The following is a 22,971-nucleotide window of genomic DNA, read 5'->3' as shown; positions in this document are numbered from 1 at the left end:
TGGTTTCTGTGTTCCTTAACTAGATCTAAGTTGAGGGTAAGTTGTTTATCATTTTCTCTTTGTACGTAGTTCTGGACTCAAAACGTTGCTTGCTCGAGCTCAACTGGGCCTCTGTACCAAAGGTAAGTGAGAATGAGATTTCTCCTGTTGATGTCCGATACGAAGTGCGGTATGACCAAAGAACTTGGGATACAATTTCTGGCCAACAACCTTAAGCTTGTCCAAGTTGGTTTTCAAAGTTCCCTTGATTATTTTGTTGATGGCTTCAACTTGTCCATTAGACTGTGGATGAGCTGAGGAGGCAAAACATAAGTTGATGTTGAACTTAGAGCAGAACATCCTGAACTTATTGTTGTCGAACTGTCGCCCGTTGTTAATGATTATCGCATTAGGAATGTCGAATCTGCAAAGGATGTTCTTCCATACGAAGTCTTCTATTTTTACCTCAGTAATGGTTGCCAAGGGTTCTACTTCGGCCCACTTTGTGAAGTAGTCAACTGCAACGATTGCATAGCAAACATGGCCCTTCCCTGCAGGCATTGGGCCGATTAAATCAAGTCCCCATTGGGCAAAAGGCCAAGGGCTAATCATAGGAGTGAGCAGCTCGGGAGGGGAGTGACGAATAGTTGCGTAACGTTGACACTTATCATATAAGCGGGATATTCTGATGGCATCTTAGTGGAGTGTTGGCCAGTAATATCCTTGGTGAAAAGCCTTGTGTGCTAGGGATCGAGATCCAGTATGATCTCCGCAGATTCCTTCATGTATTTCCCGAAAGACAGTTTACGCCTCTGCGGGTGTAAGGCATCTTAGGTATGGTATGTTAAAACCCTGTTTGTAGAGTTGGTCATTAATGATCAAGTAACGGGTAGCCTTGTATCGAATCTGCTTAGCTTGAACGTTGTCATTTGGAAGGGTGTCATGAGCAAGGAATCTATAAATCGGGGTAATCCAACTATCCTCCTGTTGTAAGTTGCACACTTCCACAGCCATGGTGCTTGGTGCTGCCAACAATTCGACATGAATTTTTCTCCCAATCTTGTCTTCCACCGTTGAGGCGAGGCGAGCCAAAGCATCTGCATGACTGTTTGCCGCTCGAGGAATTTGGGTGATCTGGTAGTGGAAGTGCTTGAGCAACAATTATGTTTGTGCCAGATATGCTACCATGAAGCTATCCTTAGCGTCAAAGTTATTGGTGACCTGGTTAACCACCAATTAGGAGTCACTGAAGATATCAATTCGTTTAACCCTAAGGTGTTTGGCCAAACATAAGCCTGCTAGGAGGGCTTCAATTCGGCCTCATTGTTCGACTCTTTGAATTTGAAACGAAGAGCATACTCCATCGCCACTTTGTCAGGGGTCGTAAGGACTAGTTCTACTCCACAACCCTGTTAATTGGACGAGCCATCAACATATAGACACCATGTTGGGGCTGTTGGTTCTATTTTTTTAGCTTCCGAGGGTAATGAAACCACTTCTTTAGGCGTAGAAACAATGTCAACAGGATATGTGAAGTCAGCGATGAAGTCTACCACTGCTTGACCCTTCTCAGCTGGCTTTGGTTGGTATGAGATGTCAAACTCACCCAATGCTATCGCCCATTTGACCATTCGCCCGAAAATGTCAGGACTTTGGATTATCTATTGAAGATGATGGTTGGTAAGCACAATGATGGAGTATGCTTAGAAGTAAGGGCGAAGTTTTCGAGCAGACATGACCAATGCTAGAGCCAATTTCTCAATGTTGGAGTATCGTGTCTTCGCATCTTGTAAGGCCTTGCTAGTGTAGTAAACATGTCGTTCGACATTACCATCCTTTCGAATGAGAATGGAACTTACTGCTGAAGCTGATACCGATAGATAGATAATGAGAGTGTCACCAACCTCAGGTTTGGAGAGCAGATGAGCTTTACTCATGTAGTCTTTGAGGTTCTTGAATGCCTCAGCATATTCATCAGTCCATGTAATGTACTTCTTACTTCCCTTAAGTGCTTTGAAGAAATGAGCACATCTATCTGTGGCCTTAGAGATGAACCTAGTTAAGCTGCCACATTGCCAGTAAGGCTCTGGATCTCTTTTGAAGTTACCGGTTCCTTCATGTTGATGATTGCTTTAATCTTCTCGGGATTAGCCTCAATGCCTCGTTGGCTTATCATGAAGCCTAAGAATTTGCCAGAGCCTACGCCGAAGGCACATTTGTTGAGGTTCAACCTCATTCGATACCTCTTCAGAATGGTGAAGTTTCAAATAGGTTGGTGATATGTTGGTCAACATGTTTACTATTGTCTAGCATATCATCAACGTGAACTTCCATGCTCTTCTCAATTTTTTCGCGAAGATTGAATTGACCAATCTCTGGTAAGTCGCTCCTGCATTCTTTAGGCCGAAAGGCATGACTTTATAGCAATATAGTCACTTGTCAGTAGTGAAGGCTGTGTGTTCTTGATTCGAATGGTTCATGAGGATTTGGTTGTATCTTGAGTAAGCATCCATAAAGCTCAGGAGTTCACACCCTGCCATAGAGTCTATAAGTCTGTCTATGAGGGGAAGAGGAAAGCTATCTTTCGGGCATCCTTTGTTTAGGTCGGTGTAATCGACACATATTCTCCACAAGACCTTTTGGAGCAAGAGACTTTCCTTGGTCGAATTCTTCTTAACAAGAACAACATTTGCTACCCACGTTGGATAATTGACTTCACAGATGAAGCCTATGTCTTTGAGTTTTTCAACTTTTACCTTCATTGCCTCGTACCGTTCAATGTCATAAGATCTTCGCTTCTGTCTCACTGGCTTGGTCTTGGGGTCAATACTTAAGCAATGACAGATGATATCGGGAGAGATGCCTGGCATGTCCTCATATGACCAAGCGAAGACCTCAGTGTTCTCTTGCAAAAAAGAGATTAATGCCAACCAAATAGGTGGTGACAAGGTGGTGCTAATCTTCACCATGCGATCCGAATAATCTTTTGAGATAAAGACCTTCTTCAACTCTTCAGCGGGTTGTGCTTGTTGGGTGAAAGAGTCATCTCGAGGATTGTCGAATTTACTGTTGCCACCGTGAAGATCCAAGTTGGCTTCATCTGGGATGGTCTTTATGACTTGGTCATGTATAGAAAGGGTTTCCTTTGGCACATGCAAGTGTTGTTACTTGATCGAAGTGTTGTAACATGATCGTGCACTAAGTTGATCTCCTCTGATATAACCATTGCCATAGGGGGTTGGAAATTTCATCAACAACATATGTGTGGATATCATGGCCTTGAGATCATTGATGCATGTGCGTCCGAAGATGACATTGTATGCTGTTGGGCAATCAACCACCAGGAAGTTAATTGTAATGGTAACTGTGTAAGGGCTTGTATCAATGGTGAAAGGTAAGTGTATGCTCCCCAAAGGTTGCACGATATCACCAAAGAAGCTTATCAGAGGGGAAATTGAGTGATCGAGCAAGTGTTCAGCAACATTAAGTGCCCTGAAAGCTTCAACAAACATGATATTGACCGAAGCCCTCGTGTCTACCAGGATTCGTCGTACTTCAAAGTTGGCTATGCGAGCTTCTACGATCAGTGGGTCGTTGTGAGGGTAGATGATACCTCTTTCTTCCTCAGGGTAGAAACATATTGGATCCCAATTAGGCTTTTGATACTTACCTCCCCTGATGTCTTCCACGTAAAACACTTGGTGGCCAGACCTTAAAGCTCGTTCACTATTTTTCATGGCCCTGTTGGAAGATTTAGATATGGGTGTGCCACCACTTATGGAATATATCACATTCGCGTGGTGTTAGTTACGGTTACTTCTTGGAGGGTGAATGAGGAATTGATCAATTTTTCCTTCACTTGCCAAAGCTTCAATATGATCACGAAGGGTGATACACTTCTCGCCGTCATGGCCGTTATGCTCGTGGTAGCAGCAAAACGTGCCCGTGTTCTTCGTGGGCTTGTAATCCGGGTGCCTCGGCTTTGGCTTCGGTATCAGGTGTGCTATGCTAGGGTAAATGGCCACGCATGTGGCGTTCAAAGGTGTGTATGCCTTATACCTCGGGCTAGGGGCTGTCCCGACGTGTGTTTGACCTACTGTGTTGATTGCCTAGGGTCGGGGATTATCATGGCGATACCTTTGGTTATCGCGGTAATGTCCCTTGCTCTTTTTACTAAAATGAGACTGGTGAGGATGAAAATCTTTCCTTTTGCCCTGAGATTGATATGTCTATTGATTTGGCAGAGTATTAAGTAAGGCAGTGGGAGGCACCGCTGCCATTTAGAAGGTCGAGGTCTTCTCATTTGGTTGGATCTGGCTTCCACTCCCTACTTGCTGATAAGGGGTGGCTGTGGGGGGTTTCCCTTGATATGTCATTGCCTCGACGAAGGCATGGTTGTAAGCATGTGCCATCACCTCAGAGTAAGTCTTCCAAGTGTTGTCATTGATCATGTACTTGAAGAAACAATCACGTAGGCCTGCCGTGAAGGCCTTGAGGGCGGTCTTGTCATCTGCCTCAGCGCAGCGAGAATACTCGTGGTTGAAGCGGCCAGCATACATACATAATGACTCATCTAGCTTCTGGTGAATAGTGTACAAGTCATCTGCAAAGTGCAAGCGATCGGTATGGAAAATGTGTTGAGAAACAAACAGTTTCCTCAATTCCTCAAATGAGTCTACTGTCAGGTGAAATACGACAATACCAGTTTAAAGCTCCGCCAAAGAGGGTGGAGGGGAAGAGAAGACATCGTTTTTCGTCGATATGCATTCGGTATGCCATGGTGGACTCAAAGAGGTTAAAGTGTTCAATCAGGTCATCTTTTCCAATATAAAGTTGCAAACCAAGCTTCTGCTTTGTCTATACTTGGAGGGGGGTGTCGAGGATCCTCCTTATAAGAGGATTAGGCCTAGGTTGGTTCCAATCAAGTATCTCAGCTTGTCGTTCAACCTTCAACTTGTTTACTTCCTTAAGGAGTTGTAGGACAAGAGGGTCCTGAGTGGAGTTATGTACCACTGAAGCTTTCTTTCATAAATCTCCATCTTCTCTTGGAAGTAGGAAGGTTTGATCAAGAGAATGTGATTTTTCCATGGACTCGCCGTACTGACTTCCAAGGTATGTTTATCGGAACATCTCTGAGTCCCCTATACCTTCGTGTTTCTCTAGGACTTGTTGCCCATTCCTCAAATTGGTAGCTGGCATAGGACATGGGAGGGGACCGAGTCTTTCAAAGATCCTTGGGTTATTGATCTTCAAGCTTACATGGATGGGATTGTCTCAACATTGCTTTAAAAAGTCTCGACAGTCGCGAAAGACGACTTGCGATCCTTCCACTCCTTCTTTAAGGAGGTGTCTTCCTCCACTCCTCCTGCTTCGGGTCAAAGCAGCTGGGTTAAGAGAAGTCTCATGTTGGTCGCCATTTCGATGAGTAGCTTGCTCCTTAACAAGAATACCCATGTCGATGGCAAATGACCTTCTGTGTTGGGGGCATCCAATTGATGGTTGACTTCCACAAGGGTGATGAGTTCGTGTGTTTTAGTATATCTAGCCTGGTGGAGCATCTCGAAGACCTTCTTATACTGCTCTTGGAGGATCTCATTCTTCATCGCTATCTTGTTGTTTTGAGCTTCTAGCTCATCGACTTTAGCTTGAAGAGCAACCCTCTTTCCTTCCTTCTTTTGTTGCTTGGCATTAGGTGCAAGATGGGTGTCATTCTGTGTGCCGTGACTTCCTTCGCTCCCCATGTTGGAGAATGATGCCTGGTCTAAAGAGAGTGTACGAATGGTGGAAACCAGCTTGGCAAAGCTGAAAAGAGTGGGAATAAGTGTCGTTCCCACAGATGGCGCCAAATGTTGATGCACAAAATTAGTGGGGACTTTGGTACAGCAGAAAGTGTTAAGTTTGTGACCTTCGCTAGATTGCTCCGGTCACTAGTGTGGATAAGTATGTAAATTGATAGAGACAGGGAAGCAAACATAAGATGTACGTGGTTCACCCAGATTGGTTACGTCCACGGAGTAGAGGAGTTCTCATTAATTATGAAGGGTTTACACAAGTACATAGGTTCAAGCTCTCCTTTAGTGAGTACAAATGAATGTTTTAGTACAAATGACATTCGGAAATATTGTGAAAGAATTATCTCTATTTATAGAAGAGAGTTTCTAGTTTCATTCTAACATTGACACGTGTCGTGTTGTGATTGGCTTCTGATATTGACACGTGTCGCGCTATGATTGGCTTCTGATGTCAACACGTGTCGCGCTGTGATTGGTCTCCTGGTTGGAAGGAAACTCTTCTGGGTCCTTGACGGTATAACGTTGACTGGTGCTCAGTAGTTTCGAGATTGGTTAACTATGGTACAAACATCCTTAAAAACTCAATTTAAGGTCCCTTAAATGGTGATTCAGTACCATTCATACAACGAGGAGCGTGCCAATGCTCTTAATCAGGTTGGATTGACCTGAAGTCATTGTTAGATATGTGATTTAGGTGTAAAGTTAGTGTGTGTAGTACGCATTCATCCAGATAACTTTCCTATATTCCTACCTAATCACTTGTTTAATTGAATCGGTTAAATGTATTAAGAAACTTGATTCAATTAACTCATATTTTAGGACAATATCATTAAGATTATCCATAAGTAAAACATACACCAAACTTGAATCCAAGAACATGGAAAATGTTCACAAAGTAAATGGTTTACTAAGGGGATTCGTCCAACAAGGTTATCCATGTCAAAATTCTGCTTTTCCAATGATGTTTGGTGGAGCAAAATTAGTCTTACATATTGACTACGAGAATGGTACTCCTTAACAACATTGGTAGGGGCACAAACAGGTGCATAACCAATGATCTATTCCATCAAGATGGAAGTAGATTCTGCAGGGTTGAGGTTCAGAAATATTATCCCTTATTCTTGAAGTCTTAGGTCTTAGGTGCCAAGGATAATGCTTCGGGTATGATGCCACACCTTGGCATGCCCTGATTCTACCATATGTTTGTGGTAGTAATCAAATCTGAGAATTTGGCAAACTTTCCCTATCTATACTGCTGCTTCAGGGGCGAGTTAGAAACAAGGAAGGATGAGAAAAGTATTCTCCAGTCAAAATTCGATCGGATTTATAAACTTCAGAATTGTACTTATTCATGGACGTAATCATTGTGTGCTTCAGGCAATGTCTTTCATGATTAGACGGTTTGTAGAAGCGAGCCAAAGAGCCATGGAATCCTTGTTCGAGAGGTATTTCCATCTGTAATGCTTTGGGCATAAGTCTTCAAATAAAGATCATGGCGGAGGCTTGTTCAGCTTTTCCTTGCCATTGTTGGCTTCAATGGTTTCTCAGCTTCTTGATAGTCAAGTGGAGATTCATGTCTTTCACCCCACATAAAGTGGTTTCTATTAGAAACGTCCAAATCAGGAAAATCGAACTTGTGACGGTTCGACAATCCACTGAATTGAAAGGAACAAGATTGTGATTGGTGTTATAGGAATGAATCATCCATAAACATCAAAGTTAGAACATTCGAGTTCTAAGACATGATTTTCATGAAAAACGTCGGGTTTTCATGGGTGTATTGTTTTATGAAATCTTCGGATTTCAAAGGCACTAAATTTGAAACTACAGGTTCAATTTAGTTTATGAACGTTTAATTCATAAAATAGAGGTTCCTACAATGAAACACAGAATGCAATATACAACTAAGTGTAGTGGATTTGAGTTTCTTCGGGAACTCAAGTGTGAGTGCTTCGAGACTACGAAAGTAAGTCAACAGTTCAAAGTATAAAAATAAATTATTGAATCATTAATGTCCAAAAGTGATCTTCATATCAATAATTTTGGATTCATTATCAGATTAATAGACTGTAGGTTACTTTTAATTAATTCAATAGATCAGGATCATTTAGGGTCAATCATAGAAGCTAAATAATATTAAAATAATATTATCGGGTTGAAAATAGCATAGCCCAAAAGATAGGGTTGGGTGCCATGAGCAAAAGAGGTGCTCGAGAGTGGGCTGTAAGCCACTGGTCCAAGGGATAAGCCCACCCATGAAGGTTGGCGTGTTGGGCTAGAGAGGGTTACGTACAAGAGCAGGTCCAGCAAAATTGCTGGCCTGGTTGTGGCGTAAGGGGACCCAGCCAAATGCTGGTTATAGTATAGGGCCGAGGAAAGGAGCCCAACCGTATGGGCTGGTTGAAAAGTTGCGGGCCAAGGATAATACAAGCCCAGCAAGCATGGTAGCTTGCTGCCGTGGGTCGAGACATAGGATTAGAGCTGCATGCCCGTGCTTGGGAACAAGCCCAACATGCTTCTAGCATGTGTGTTTGGGCTCGGGTAGACCAGGGCTTTTAGGCCCGTGTGACATGTAAGCCAAGTTGGGGCTTGGTTGTGTCCAATGTGGAGCAGCAGGCCCAAAAGGGCTGCGCAGGTGGTCCAATTTGTCGACGCCATCCCACGGTGATATCGTGGCGTTGCCACGGTGATGCCAAAAGATGACAAAAAAAAAAATTTCGAACCTAGGGTTTTAAAAACCCTAATTTGCTTCTAATTTATTTTATATATATTGACTCACATATTCCACATAGCAAATATAATTGTGTAATGCATGAAACAAATATATATATATATATATATATATATTGACAAATATATGAACATATACAATATATATATCGGAAGAAAAATATAAACATAGGGGGGTTCATGCATCATGAGGAATGTTTTCATGCGGCAAGGTCGTTTCAAATATCTTACTTTATTTTAAGCGTACCTGATTGGCAGAAAAAGACAAAAGCCTTTGAATTTGTAGAAGATTCTTGGCAGAAAGCCGGAATTGCATCTCCAATGCGTTGTATCACGTTCAACACAGAAAAATTAAATTGAATCAATAACATGTAGATCAATTCAATAAAATAAATTAATCATAAAAAGAATGATTAAAACGTAATACTCCCTTGATTGAAGAATAAACTCTCTTTAGCGCAGCGTTAAAAGCGTGCTGATAACTTGTTGTGGGTTTAATTTACTGAACAATTATGGAGGCTTTAGAGAGAGGGGTGAGGCAATAGGTAAAGAGAATGAGAGAGATGTGTAATTGTGGGTGTGTTATTCCACTCCATTGTGCCTTTATTTATAGTAGTAGAGAATGTTAATTCCTTACCTTTATGATTACAACATTTAATAGGTAATCTACTCCTAATAGGAATATAAGAGATATTCTAAGATATACTAGGATTTACACAATCACATTCCTAATCTAATAGGACTGCAACACTTCCAACAATAAAGCTATTGATTGTTTGGTAAAACTTTTTCTTGTAAAAGTATTTTTAACAAAATAAAAAAATAAAAGTGTCTAAATATTTGGTAAATTTTATATAAATCGTTGTAAATATGTTAAATAACAAAAAAAGATATAACATTTAATGTGATATAATAATTGTCAAAGATACTATGTAGGGGAAAAATTATAATTTTGTAAAATAAAAGAGTTATCCTTGTCATTTAGAAAATTTTATTAAATAAGAACTGATTATAAGCATGGTAAACTATAATTCTAGTTTTCTATTATTATTCTTGTGAACATTTGTTGTATAACTATTTTTCTATGATTGCTCAACTTGTAGCCATTATATTTGAGAATTTGAGGGCAAGGAAGTCATTTTACTGTAGAAAAATGGCAAAAAAGTGGCTTAACAAACGAATTGAGGGACATTTTGGTCCGCACACTGCCCTAGAACAGTACCACCCAAGTTTGGGTTTTAGTATATATAAATGTGTCAATCCGACTGCCATAGAACGCAAGAATAACTAAACAAAAGAATTCTAGATTTGGAGTTGCTTTGTACATGGAGCACATTATTTGGAATTGGAGTTGCTTTGTTTTGAAAGATAACAACAGAATTCTGTTAACTTGTTAATCTAATAGTTAAATCACAATGAGCAATATTCATTAACTTAGGAGTTGCATTCAATCGTGATTTTGAAAGTTTGTGAACTTAGATGGAGTTTTATTTTAACGTTTTAGCATGAAAATGAATTTATTAATAAATTTTTGTTTAAGTGGTAATGTCATATTATACTTGCTGTAAATTATAGGTTAAGATAAAAAAATAATTGATATTTAAAATTTAAATTGAATGTAAAAAGAAGGTCTACGGGGCTTGACACGTCCCGACCCCGATATTTCCCGAATACCCGGATAGGCATGTGCTGGTCGACACTTGAGGGTGACGAAAGCCATTTGTTGAATACAAGAGTAATGGTTAGGAGGAAAATACACATGAATGATCATTAGAATCTAAAGGTAATAAACAAAGTTTAAGAAAATGTCTATAGTGCACATAATATGTTCAAATTTAAGATCACAAAAGAAAAGATCATTACAAGATATCACACAAATGAGTGATAGACGGTTACTGGTAGGGGAATGTCTTGTACGTCGTGTCGTAGTCCTTATTTCTAAGACCTGAATTGGGGTGCAAAACAAAGGTGAGTGGACCAAATTCATAAATACAATAATGATAAAACAATTATCAAGATACTAACCCCCACAGTTTATATAAAGAAAACTACTAGTGTTGATGCACAAAATTAGTGAGGACTTTGGTACAACAGAAAGTGTTAAATTTGTGACCTTCGCTAGATTGCTCCGGTCACTTGTGTGGATGAGTATGTAAATGGATAGGGACAGGGAAGCAAACACAAGATGTACGTGGTTCACCCAGATTGGCTACGTTCACGAAGTAGAGGAGTTCTCATTAATTGTGAAGGGTTTACACAAGTACATAGGTTCAAGCTCTCCTTTAATGAGTCCTAGTGAATAATTTAGTACAAATGACATTAGGAAATATTGTGAGAGAATGATCTCTATTTATAGAAGAGAGTTTCTAGTTTCATTCTGACATTGACACGTGTCGTGTTGTGATTGGCTTCTGATGTTGACACGTGTCGCACTATGATTGGCTTCTGATGTCGACACGTGTCGCGCTGTGATTGGCCTCCTGGTTGGAGGGAAACTCTTCTGGGTCATTGACGGTATAATGTTGACTGGTGCTCAGTAGTTTCGGGATTGATCAAGTATGGTACAAACAACTAGCATAATAAGTGATAGTTTTACTGAAAATCTTAGCATGCCAAAAATATCTCAAAAGACATATCATGGAAAACAAAATATCAAACGTCTCACAGGTCGTCTCGTAGCTTGATGTACTGCTAGTAATATCACTGAATAAATATAACTCCTGGCCCTATGCCAGCACCGTGGTCTTTGAGCCCGTAACCAGAGATTACCAACTCCCGGCCCAATGCTTGCTCCATTTCCCTCAGCCTGTAGCTAGGGATTATTTCTCCCGGCCTATCTACCAACACCAAATCCTCGCCCCAGGCCAGTCACAGCGCGACACGTGTCGATATCAGAAGCCAATCAACATGTCGACATTAGAAGAGTTTCCAAAACCATGAACTAGTATAGACGATGGATGACTTTTACTGAAATGTTGATTGTCGTCTCGTTATTTTGTAAGGAATTAATTGTTGGCCTATATTGAGCTATATTTTAATATATATTGTATTTTCTATAAAAACCATGAACTAGTAGACTATCTGATGGATGACGATAGGATGCTAGAACATGTTTTAGAAACTCTTCTTTATAGTATAGACGATGGATGACTTTATACTACAGGCTGAGGGACACGTATCGTGCTGTGATAGGCCAACAATTAATTCCTTACAAAATAACGAGACGACAATCAACATTTCAGTAAACATGGTGAACATAAAATCAGTTCATAAACTCGTAAGGCATGCATTTCATTTCTGCAAATAAACTATAAAATTATGCAAATTTTAGGAGGGATCCACTCACAGATACTTTGTAGCAGCAGAGTTGTGCGGAAAAGGATTAAAGAAATCCCCAATAGCAACTACACCTAAGCACAAAAATGTACAGTTTATCAAATTACCCAACTATAGAATTTCAAGAAATGGAAATGGGTCTTGGGTTTGGATCTGGATTAGGGTTTAGGTTTAGGTTAAATAGGGTTATGACTTATTGGGTTTTGGGGTTTGAATAGTTTAGGAACAAAATGGGTGGTTTGGGCTTGAGCCCAAACCCACACAACACACACACACGCACACGCACACACCCACACACTCGCACGACATAACACACACACCACACATACAATCAGCCCATGCAAGGCACGGCTCGCAGGCCAATTAACCAAGAAAGAAAACTGGGCTGGTCCAAATACAGGCTAAAGCCCGTGGGTGTTCTCAAATGGCCTGATGGCCTGTGGGGTGTCGGGGAAAAACACCGGAGCTGCTACAGCAACTCTGGTAGACGGCGAACACGTAATCCAACACCCAAACCATGTACTAAAATGAAGATAGAAGGAAGTAGAGTATTTTCATACCCTAGCTTCGTCGTGAACGGTCGCGAGTGCTCAGAAAAACCCTCGAAGGTCACGGGTTTTTTTGGAAAAAACGCACAGAGCACCAGCAGAGGTTAGAGCCTCAATTTGACTTTGAAACTTAACCTAAAAATCACATCATAAGTTTTAGATAGCTCACCAGCACACCAAATGGGCGAACTCAAGTTGAACCCATCTCAGATTTTGTTAAACTTCACCGAATTTCTTTGCCAGAGCTAGTACAGAGAGCATAAATAGTATAGAGATTACAACCCTCAAATTCGACCTGAACTTTAACATGCAGGGCATGAAAACGTTACCAGAGATTGAATGGAATGGTTGATAGGTTGAAATAAGGACTGGAACATCAAGTTCCATCCCCAGCTCGCTGGAACCATGGTGTTCTCCATGCAGTATCATCCTAACTCCAAACCCAACATGCAAGACCACCGATGGGTTTCCCAAGTCATGGTGAAGAAAGATTTCTTAAAATTAGAGTTCTAAGTTGGTTGAATTTAAGGGTGGTAAGGGAGATGTTCTCGGTAAGTTAGAGAGAGTGAGGGTGAGTTGCAGATGTTAGGGGATAGAGACGTCTGAGATGGAGGGTTCGGGAAGAGAGAAAAGAGAAAAGAGAAAAGAGTTAGAGAGCTGCCACTTGGCAGTTTAGGATAAATGAGGAATCTAGATCAACGGCTAGGATTAAATGAGATAAGGAATTAAATTGATAGATTTAAACATGTTTCAGGGAGGAAATAGAAATATAATTCAAATGTGGGGGTGGGTGTAACAGGGCTCAAGTAAAATTTTCCATTCTGAAAATTTTAGGACATGTTTGATACTTTATTTGAATCCAACTTGTTAAACTAAAAAACAATTTTCAAGTTTTAGACCTTAAAAAATTGTTTAGTAAGATTATTTTTAAAAACTAAACTCAAGACTAACTAATATAGTCTAATCTCTAAAAAACATAAAAAATGAGTATTTAAAGTTTTTAATTTTAAACTCATTCCTTTCTTTTTTATCCCTAATTCCCTCTCAGTCCAAATCTATCTCTTTCTTTTCTTCTTTCTCTCCTCTTTTATTTTTTATTTTTTTATACATTTTTCGTCTGTCTTCAAATCTGTTTTTTTCATTCTCTCAGTTATTTATCTCACTGCTCTTCCTCTTTATCCCGTCCGATTCTCTCTCTTCCTATCTTATCTGACTCTCTCTTCTTTCTCTTTCATTCAATCATCTCTTATTTTATTTACTCCTCTCTCATCTTTCTCTCTCTCATGCGACCCTCTCTTTTTAGATATTTGTCTAATTTAAGTCGTAAGATTTAAAAATTTTAAATCCCAAACCAATCAAACTTTTTAATCTTAAAAAAAAAAATTGTTTTCAAGAAATGTTCTTAAAAATAGATTTTATAAATAAATACATAAACAAAAGGAAAAACGGCGACTAGTTGGTGTAATCGGCAAACATAGCCTAATGTCTCTTGGGATGTCTTAAGAACGGCCGAGACGGCCACCGAGACTTCTATGATTCCACCCTAAATCACTGCATCCATAATTTGCTTTGAATTTACACTTTTATTCCAATTTATTCGGATTTATTTTTATTTTTTGGTCAAAATTTATTATGATTTGATTCCCCAATCACCAGTGTTAGGGTTTTAGTGATCGAAATTAGAGGTACAATTTTAGGGCAGGGAGGGTGATGGACGATTATCAGGAGATGGAGAGGTTTGGAATGGAGAAGGATTACGAGGACGGCCAGTGGATCGGCGGGGAGTTCTATTACCGCAAGCGCAAGGACAAGCGCGTCCAAACCAAAGACGACGTCCTCTACGGCATATTCACTGCCGATTCCGACGACGACGATGACAACGACAGCCCCAGAAAACGCAGGAAAGACCGAAAGGTCGACCTCACCAAGCGCGTCAGTTTCATCTCCACCGGAATCGTCATGCCCAACCAGGAGGTCGACGACAATTCAAGGCAGCAAAACGATGATAACCGGCCTGGCCTCGGCGCCACCATTGGCCTCGGCTTTGGTGCCGCTACCGGTTCCGGTTTAGGTTTTAAAATTCCGAATTTGGATCCGTTGGGGGGCGAGGAGGATGACGACGACGAGCAGAGTTTTTTGCCGACAGCGTTTGGGAAGAAGATAAAGGAGGGAGCGGAGAGGAGACACAAGGAGAGGGAAAGGCTGAAATTGCTCAAGCAGACTAGTAGTCAGTCTCAGGGTCGAGGAGGTTCTGAAGAAGGCCAATTTGCAGGATTAGGAGCAAAGGGCGGCGGGGATGGGGGTTTGGGGGCCTTCGAGAAACACACCAAGGGCATTGGAATGAAGATGCTTAAGAACATGGGCTACAAAGGAGGCGGACTTGGGAAGAACGAGCAAGGCATTCTCGCTCCTATTGAAGCCAAGTTGAGGCCAAAGAATATGGGCATGGGTTTCAATGATTACAAGGAGACGGAAGTCAAGCGGCCTAGCTTGCAAGAATTGGAAGCTGAAAAGCCGAGCAAGCCTTTGCCGGATGCGACCTCCGCCAAAAAGAAGCCTTCCTGGAAGAAGAGGGCCGCTGCCAACAAGACTGACAAGGACCAGTATGTCTCTGCCAAGGAGTTGTTAGCCCAGAAGCAGGAAGAGGGCACCGATGTCCTTGTGCACAAGGTGGTTGATATGCGAGGACCTCAGGTTCGAGTCTTGACCAATCTGGAGAATTTGAATGCCGAAGAGAAAGCCAGGGAAGAGGATGTTCCCATGCCCGAGCTACAGCACAACGTCAGGTTGATTCTGGACTTAGCTGAGCTTGATATCCAGAAGATTGACAGGGACCTGAGGATTGAGCGGGACACGGCCATCAGCTTGAACCAGGAGAAAGAGAGGTTGGAGACGGAGGTGGCCAGGCAGAAGCAACACCTGGATAGCTTGGAGGATATTAGGACCGTCTTGGATCGACTGGGAGAAGAGAATAGCATGGGAACATTGACGCTGGACTCCCTGACAAAGGGCTTTGGTGACCTGCAGAAGAGATACGCTGATGACTATAAGTTATGTAACCTGTCTTGCATTGCCTGCTCCTTTGCTCTGCCTCTGTTTATTAGGATGTTTCAGGGCTGGAATCCTCTTAGGAACCCCTCGCATGGGTTGGATTTAGTATCTTCTTGGAAGGCTTTGCTTCATGGAGAGGGGGAAAGAGAGCAGTACTTGGATATTTGGGATAACTCAATGTCCCCTTACACCCAATTGCTTTCCGAGGTTGTAGTACCTGCCATTAGGATTGCTGGCGTGAATACATGGCAGCCCAAGGACCCTGAACCCATGCTTCGCTTTCTGGAGTCCTGGGAGAAATTGCTGCCTCCTTCTGTCCTTCATTCCATATTGGATATGGTAATCTTTCCTAAATTGAAGGACGCAGTTGACTTGTGGGAACCTCACCGGGACACTGTTCCCATCCATGTGTGGGTGCATCCGTGGCTACCATTCTTGGGACACAAGTTGGAAGACTTGTATCACACAATACGATTCAAGTTGAGTAATGTTCTGGGTGCTTGGCACCCAAGTGATGGATCTGCCTATACTATACTCTCACCGTGGAAGAAGGTGTTTGATGCTGCGAGTTGGGAACAGCTTATGTATAGATTTATAGTACCCAAGTTGCAGCTTGTCTTACAAGAATTCCAAGTGAACCCTGCAGATCAGACGCTTGATCAATATAATTGGGTGATGAGTTGGGCTTCTGCTATTCCAATTCATCTAATGGTAGATATGATGGAGAAATTTTTCTTCACCAAGTGGCTACAGGTTTTGTATCACTGGTTATGTTCAAACCCGAACTTTGAAGAGGTTTTAAATTGGTATAAAGGTTGGAAGGAACTCATTCCAGAGGAGCTTCATGCTAATGAAAGTATCCGGTATCAGCTTAATTGTGGTCTTGACATGATGAATCGGGCTGTTGAGGGTATGGAGGTGGTCCAACCTGGTTTGAAGGAGAATATTAGCTACTTTAGGGTGCTTGAGCAAAGGCAATTTGAGGCACATCAGAAAGCAGCAGCAGCAGCACAGGCAAACTTGGGTGGTACTGCTCAAATGGATGGCATTGGTCATGAGATGAATTTGAAAGATGTTATTGAGGCCCATGCGCAGCAGCATGGCCTGCTATTTAGGCCTAAGCCTGGGAGGATGCATAATGGTCATCAGATGTATGGCTTTGGTAATGTAAGCATACTAGTTGACTCTCTAAATCAAAAGGTATATGCCCAAACAGAGGAAACTTGGTCCCTTGTATCCCTTGAAAGGTTGCTGGACATGCACAAAAATTCACTTAAAAGGAGACGCTGAGTTTTGTAAAGGCCTTTGAAGAGTTGAAGGTTTGTGGTGGCTCTAGGCTGAGAATGGAGCTGATGCATTAGGTTGTAATGCAGCTTGCCTAACCTTGGATCGAGAACTAAAAATTAACTTGTCATACTTTTTTCAGCTTGTCTTCGGAAGCCAGAATATCTGCTGTAGGGAATGGTATTGCAAAATAACTTTTTCATTCGTCATCTTAGTTTTGCAGTTGGATTCACTCCAGTTACTAGGTTGTATAAGTACATCTTGCTATTATAGTACCAATGATTTTGAATATTGCCCTGTTTTTGTGCTTATAATCCAACCTAACATGCATGCATGATTATCAATGTTTTGAGTGTGCTGTGATTTTTTTGGATGTCTTCATAATAGAAGAGCTTATGCAGTTTTGAAATGTAGCAAAAGGTTGAAAGTATGGTGCATAAATTCATTAGTGATGTTTATACTACCTCATCACTAGGAATGACCAGGAGCAAAGTTTTAGCAGATACTACTAGTCTTACTCATACAAGTTAAATATGTTTTGTTTTTATGTCAAAATTGTATTATGAAAAATGAAATTTAAAGGCTTAAAGTAAGATAAAGAGCCAAGTGAGTAAATATTTGTGGGGGTATCGTGGGATTTTCAGCTTCTGTAGTCAGTCTGTCTCGGACTCTCAATCTAAGCTTGTATTAGCTGATCGGTACTCTAGTTTTCTGTTAATTGTTAAGTTCTAGTTTTCTGTTAATTGTTATGTTGAGTAGTCTTTTTGTGGTGCTGCTGTTTGGTGTTGTGGTTTAGGGTTTGTACAATGAGGTTTGTACTTTCTTCTTTTATTTTTATAATACACTTTCTATGAGACACCTCTAGTTTAACTTTTTTGAGCTTTTAGCAGCTGCAGAGTAGTATGGGTACTTTAATTTAAAGTTAAACCTTAGCATGTAATCTGTTGGCATATACTACGCCTCTATACTTGCTGCACACACCTCAGATGTTCCTAAATTGTATAAATATTCTTAATTGGCTTGCAGTTACCGGATTATAGTTCGAAAAGAATCTAATTACAGTACATCTGATTATTAAAGAGTTTAACCAGTTTGAACAGAGTGATATATTATCAGATACCGGCTTTAAGAACAAGGGATGAAAAGAACAATAAGGAGTTAAGAACAAGGGATGAAAAGAACAACAATAAGGAGTCATATGGTGATTTGTGTTTGTAGTATTGATATGTTTTCTGTATGTATGTGATAGCAATGGTCCTCCTGATACATACATGCAGACACACACATGTAATCCTAGTTTATGTATTAAAAATGTTTGTTTCTTTCTAATGGTTTATATATATATTAGATTCAACAAGATTTGCTGTAAAATATGTTTAGAAAAGTTCTGCGATGACTTTTGTGAAAGAATCAAAGCTTGACTACGTTGGAAGATTGGAACGTAATGGTTTTTTTTTTCTTCTGTAATTGCTGGTCCTGCTCCTGCTGCTGTCTGAACTGCCACCTCTGCTCCAATACATAAAGCAGCTCCAGCTTGAAGCTATTGTAGCAGCTCTGTCCCATTCATCACTGCTTTCTGTTAAAAAGAAAAGAGCTGCTCCTCTCCGATCTAAGTCCTCTCTCTAGTCAGAAATTGCGTAAGTTAATCAGGATGGATCGACAGGCTTTCCAAACCTCCAGGTATCTTCCTGGGATGTTATTACCTCTTTCTTTATTCCTGAGACATATACAGAGGTGAAAGTGGTAGTAGACTAGAAGTATTTGTTGCCATGATATCTCGACTCCCCACTCTAGGAAACTATCATTTGTGACCCTAAGCTGCAGTTATGTGTTATGATTTGCCCTAGTTTATGGAAATCTTAACATCTACTGACCTTTTGCATGTTTATGTTTGTCGGTAAAATTCCTCTTGTTGATTCCTTCATCATCTTTCTCTTTTTGACAGCCGTACACTATGTGCAATAGCTTTGAATTGGGATGTAAACTTGTAGAGACGTCACTTGAATGCTCTTCCAAGACTGCCATTAAGTTTGATTGAAACCACACAAATCTAGTGGCATTGGCAAAAATTTGAGAAAGGCTCTGTGAATTGATTTTAGACTTTGGGAAATAATGCTATCAAGCGTTTATCCAATGTGCTTTGTTGGATTACGAGGGTCGAGGAATGTTTGGCTTACTTGTCTTAAACAATTTGACTCATTGGATGGGAAAATCCTTTGCTATTGTTGTTGCGGTCTCAGTTCAACGCATTTGGCCGAAAAGCAACCATATGCATGATCTTCAAGATCTCCAGTTTGTCTGAAAAATATCGTCTCAAGCATTCGTTATTGGTTGTGCTCTCTACGCATTCTCGGAAAAAAACTTGGAAATTTTGTACAAGTTGGAAGATGGTTATTGATTAAGGAAAACTAATGAAAAACGTTTTAAATCTTTACATTTTAATAAAAAAAACCATCCATAAAGTTTATTTAATAAAAAGGACAAAAAAAAAAAAAAAAAAAACCTAACAAACCCAACTTGCTATTGCTGTTGCTGTTGGTGTTGCCCATCAATGCTTGCCACTTTATCTTGCTAACTATCTTCTTCCAATTCGTCACAAGCTGATCAAGCTCCCAAAGGATCTCTGTATCGACAGCCTCAATGTCAAGCTCAATCTCATCCCCATCCTGCTTCAAATGCCCATTCCTTTTCCCTATAATCTGCACAACCTGCTCCATCTTCTCCTGAGGCAAACTCTGCAACCCAATTCCTAACTTTTGCTTCTCCTCCATACTCATATCCCTCTTGTTTGGGTCCTTCGCCTTTGGCTTCAGCTGCTTCAATGGCTTCACTCCAGACCTATTCAACTGTGAATTCGTCCTCAAAGGAGAAGATTGTGCCAATGCTGGATTTGACAACGGATTTGATGAGCTCACAGGAGCTGGAACAAGAGATGATCTGACTGGCGGAGGCCGAACTGGCTCAGGTTTCTTCTCGATCCGAATAGGCGTCTCCCTCCTTGAAACCCTATCGGGCTCAACATGGTTCCTGGAACTCGCCTGCAACTCCTCATCAGAACCCTTTTCGGACTGGAAAACGGCTTGTACACTGTGAGGACAAGTTTTGATTAAAATGTAAAGATTTGAAGCCCTTTTCATTAGTTTTGATGTGGGAAGTAGTGGAGTGGATGTGAATTTTGATGACATCAAAGGGTGGAGACGGGAGGAATGAAGAAGCTAGTCATAGTGTGGAGGAGATGGGAAGATGGGGAAAGGTTGGATTAGATGGAAGTAATAATCATTTTGAAGTTTCTGGTAATTCAATTAACCAAAACGATAGTAGTTTAGATGGTAACGCGAATTCGCTGAACTCGGGAGTTTATGGGTCTCTGCAAACAGACAATGGTGAAGGGAGACAGTTGTGGGACGTAATGCCAATGGTGGAGCTACAAGTTTGCCAAGCAAAGTCAGTGTTGAGCAGTCTGGTTCAAAAAGGGAGAAGAATGTGGGGATAAGGATTTATGTGCAGAAAGAGAGGACCCTTTAGAGTTTCTAAGTTTTCATAAACACTGTCGTAAATTTCATAAACCATGTCGTAAGTTTTCATAGACAATGTAGTGAGTTTCATAAACAGTGTATTGTGAGTTCGCGAGTCAAATTTTTTGTCATTTTTATTAAAATTATGTCTTTTTCATTAAAATTTAAGTTATTTTAACTTTTTTATTAAAATTTAAGTTTTTTTAATTAAATAAAATTATAGCATGATTTTTTGTTAAAATAAACTTGATCCAAGCTTTTTTCATAAAAGTTCCCTATTGATTGTCCCTTATTTAATGACTAGTTTTGGAAGTTGCATTCTTCTCTTGCTCCGAAGATAGATGAATAGAATCTTTGTGGGGTTTTCCGGGAGAGACGAAGGATGAAGTTTGTTTTCTTTTCATTTATGGGAATTAAGATATGATTGGTATAGTTCCAACTCCGGAACCCAATGAACACCTCCCCTTATTGACCAAAAGTATATAAAATAAAATAAAAAAATACGAACACCTCCCTTGTTCTTTTGGGTCAGAGAAAACTTCATTTAAGGCCCAACACCTCCTTTTCTCTCTAATATTCTGTTCTTTTCCCGAATGGGTAAAACTTGCATCCCCCGATTGGGTAATAAGATGTGCTAGTAATATTGCCTGGAAATAAAAAAAGCCCAAAAATATATCTCATAAACAGAATCAAATCTAGATCTGGCTAAAGATCATCTTTGCCTCAAAATTTTTCGAGCAATCCAAAATTCCCAAAAATGCATCATTTTTCCATTTTTTACACCATGCTTGATGCTTGAGATTGCATCATTTCCAATATAGGACATTCAATTTCCTCTTGAGCATAAAGTATTCAAACGGATGAATTTTGGAGTGATTCCAATTGGAGGATATTCGTTAGTCTTTCAACGTGTTCGTGTCAAAGTTTTAGACCTTTATATCAAGCGGTTTAATTATGGCGATGAAATAAATGAGCAGCGCACAGTGCTGTTAAAGTAACGTTTTGGACTTATTTGAGCTTTTTGGAGTCCAAGATGATGTCCTTTGTGTTAGAGGCCTTCTGCAAATTATGTTCGGGACATCTCAAGCTTTAATTCCAGCTATTTTGGGCCTGTTTTGGAGCCATGAAGATCCAGAAACGTGGGATTCTTTGTGGCTAGGCAGATTTCCCAAAGTTAGTATAGGAATGTATTTCCTAGTTATCTTATTCTATTGTGTTTCCTAGTTTTTAGAAGATCTTTTAGGGTTTTATTTTGTAGTAGTATAAATAAAGATATTTAGCCATTAGGGTTTTAAAGAAGGAGATGAGGATAACGCATGCATTGTTTTGGATTGACGATCGAAGTTTATTTTCAAGGTGTTTTCTTTCCATGTTCTTAATAATAGTTTGTTTTATGATTGTTTGTAACTAGTTTCTTTTGCTAGGGCAAAGCCTTGAGCCTTAGCAAGAATATGTAGTTTCTTTTTAATTTACTTATGATATTATGTATGCATGTTTTGAATTATTAATCACCATTTTAAACTATCTAAGTGTCTTAGTGATTCGCGACCATTATGATTTTAGAAAGGTAATTTGATGCAATTTTGGTCGGAAGGTTCCCTAAAATTGACGCTAGCTTCTTATGGTTAATAATTGTAATTTCACTTAGGATAAACACCACGTTTTAAGGGTTGCATGGTTTTTCAAAGGGTTTTCATAAAACTTAATGAGTTTTTCATGTTCATATTTGACATGTTGGAGGTTCCAAGTAGGACATATATTAGGAAAACCTGACCTTCAAATATGCATGGATAATTCATAAGTAAATTGTTAAGGTGATGGCGGAACCCTAATGTTTCTTTAAATTGGTTTCTAGTTGATTTATTTAATTGAATTGAATTTAAATTCGTTTTTATTATTTTAAATCTCAAAATTAATATTTTCCAAACTTTGTTTTAAATAATTAATTAAGAGTTGGTTTTAAACACAAATTATTCATTCAATCCCAGTGGAAAACGACATTGCTTGAGCCGTTTATACTACAACTATCTTGTACTCTTGCAAGTATTTTTAAGTGTTTTTATCCCTACTTTTGCAAGTGGTAAAAATCCTATCAACAACAAAAACTGCAGTCTGACCAATTTCACTTTTTTTGGTTGATCAGGACATATACTCCGCGTGTGTAACTAACTATGTCATAAGCCCTAAAATGATCCTCCTCCACTTATAAGTAAGAAATCTTATGTTAGACTCTCACGTATAACTTTAGCATATATCTCCACTTTCTTGTACAGATTATTATATAAGAAAAAAACTATTTGCTTCACCTTTTAAATGGTTGTCAAATATTATTGTTTCGACCACCAATAATTAATGAACATTATATAGAAAAGTAAAAACACACTGCTAGTCCCTCACATCGCATGTTAGGCCCATTAATTTAAGAGGTGAAACTACCACCACCGCTGCTAGGAGAATACATGAATGCTTCTGTTTGGCTGTCAAACCAGGTATGCTTTGTATTCAATTTGCAATTGTGAAGTTTTTCTATACTACCGCTGATGATTCAATCATTTATGAATCATCAGCATCATCAGGATCGATGCTTACCAAAAATATCTAAGGATGAAACGGCATTGCATTAATCAGCACCATCCTCTTTCTCTACTCACTGCATGTAGAGGTTAGAGATTACAGAAATATTCCGATGGTGGCATATTGGAATAAAGAAAAAACAAAGGTAAACATTTCATGATT

At 39.9% G+C, this 22,971-nt stretch overlaps 2 protein-coding genes across 3 annotated transcripts; one reads left to right on the top strand and one right to left on the bottom strand.

The window, feature by feature from the left end:
- Window positions 1–13,837: 13,837 nt before the first annotated feature.
- On the top strand, window positions 13,838–19,026 carry LOC126632281 (septin and tuftelin-interacting protein 1 homolog 1-like). 2 transcript variants are annotated; one of them, XM_050302628.1, is made up of 3 exons: window positions 13,838–16,900; window positions 18,248–18,400; window positions 18,666–19,026. In XM_050302628.1, exon 1 carries the CDS (start codon window positions 14,096–14,098, stop codon window positions 16,724–16,726), a length of 2,631 nt encoding a protein of 876 aa, XP_050158585.1. In that variant the 5' UTR covers window positions 13,838–14,095; the 3' UTR covers window positions 16,727–16,900; window positions 18,248–18,400; window positions 18,666–19,026. The 2 variants fall into 2 exon arrangements, with proteins under 2 accessions (XP_050158585.1, XP_050158584.1); XM_050302627.1 differs by having other exon boundaries at window positions 18,245–18,400.
- LOC126631531 (transcription factor GTE7-like) lies at window positions 18,367–19,857 on the bottom strand. Its single transcript, XM_050301647.1, has 3 exons — window positions 19,233–19,857; window positions 18,595–18,738; window positions 18,367–18,437 (listed from the first exon to the last, which is right to left on the bottom strand). The coding sequence occupies exons 1-3, from the start codon at window positions 19,855–19,857 to the stop codon at window positions 18,367–18,369; spliced, it is 840 nt and encodes a 279-aa protein (XP_050157604.1).
- Between the last annotated feature and the right edge of the window lie 3,114 nt (window positions 19,858–22,971).

The sequence above is a fragment of the Malus sylvestris genome, chromosome 8 (assembly GCF_916048215.2).
Source record: "Malus sylvestris chromosome 8, drMalSylv7.2, whole genome shotgun sequence".
Taxonomy (NCBI): Eukaryota; Viridiplantae; Streptophyta; class Magnoliopsida; order Rosales; family Rosaceae; genus Malus; species Malus sylvestris.
This window is presented reverse-complemented; position numbering and strand designations above follow the sequence as displayed.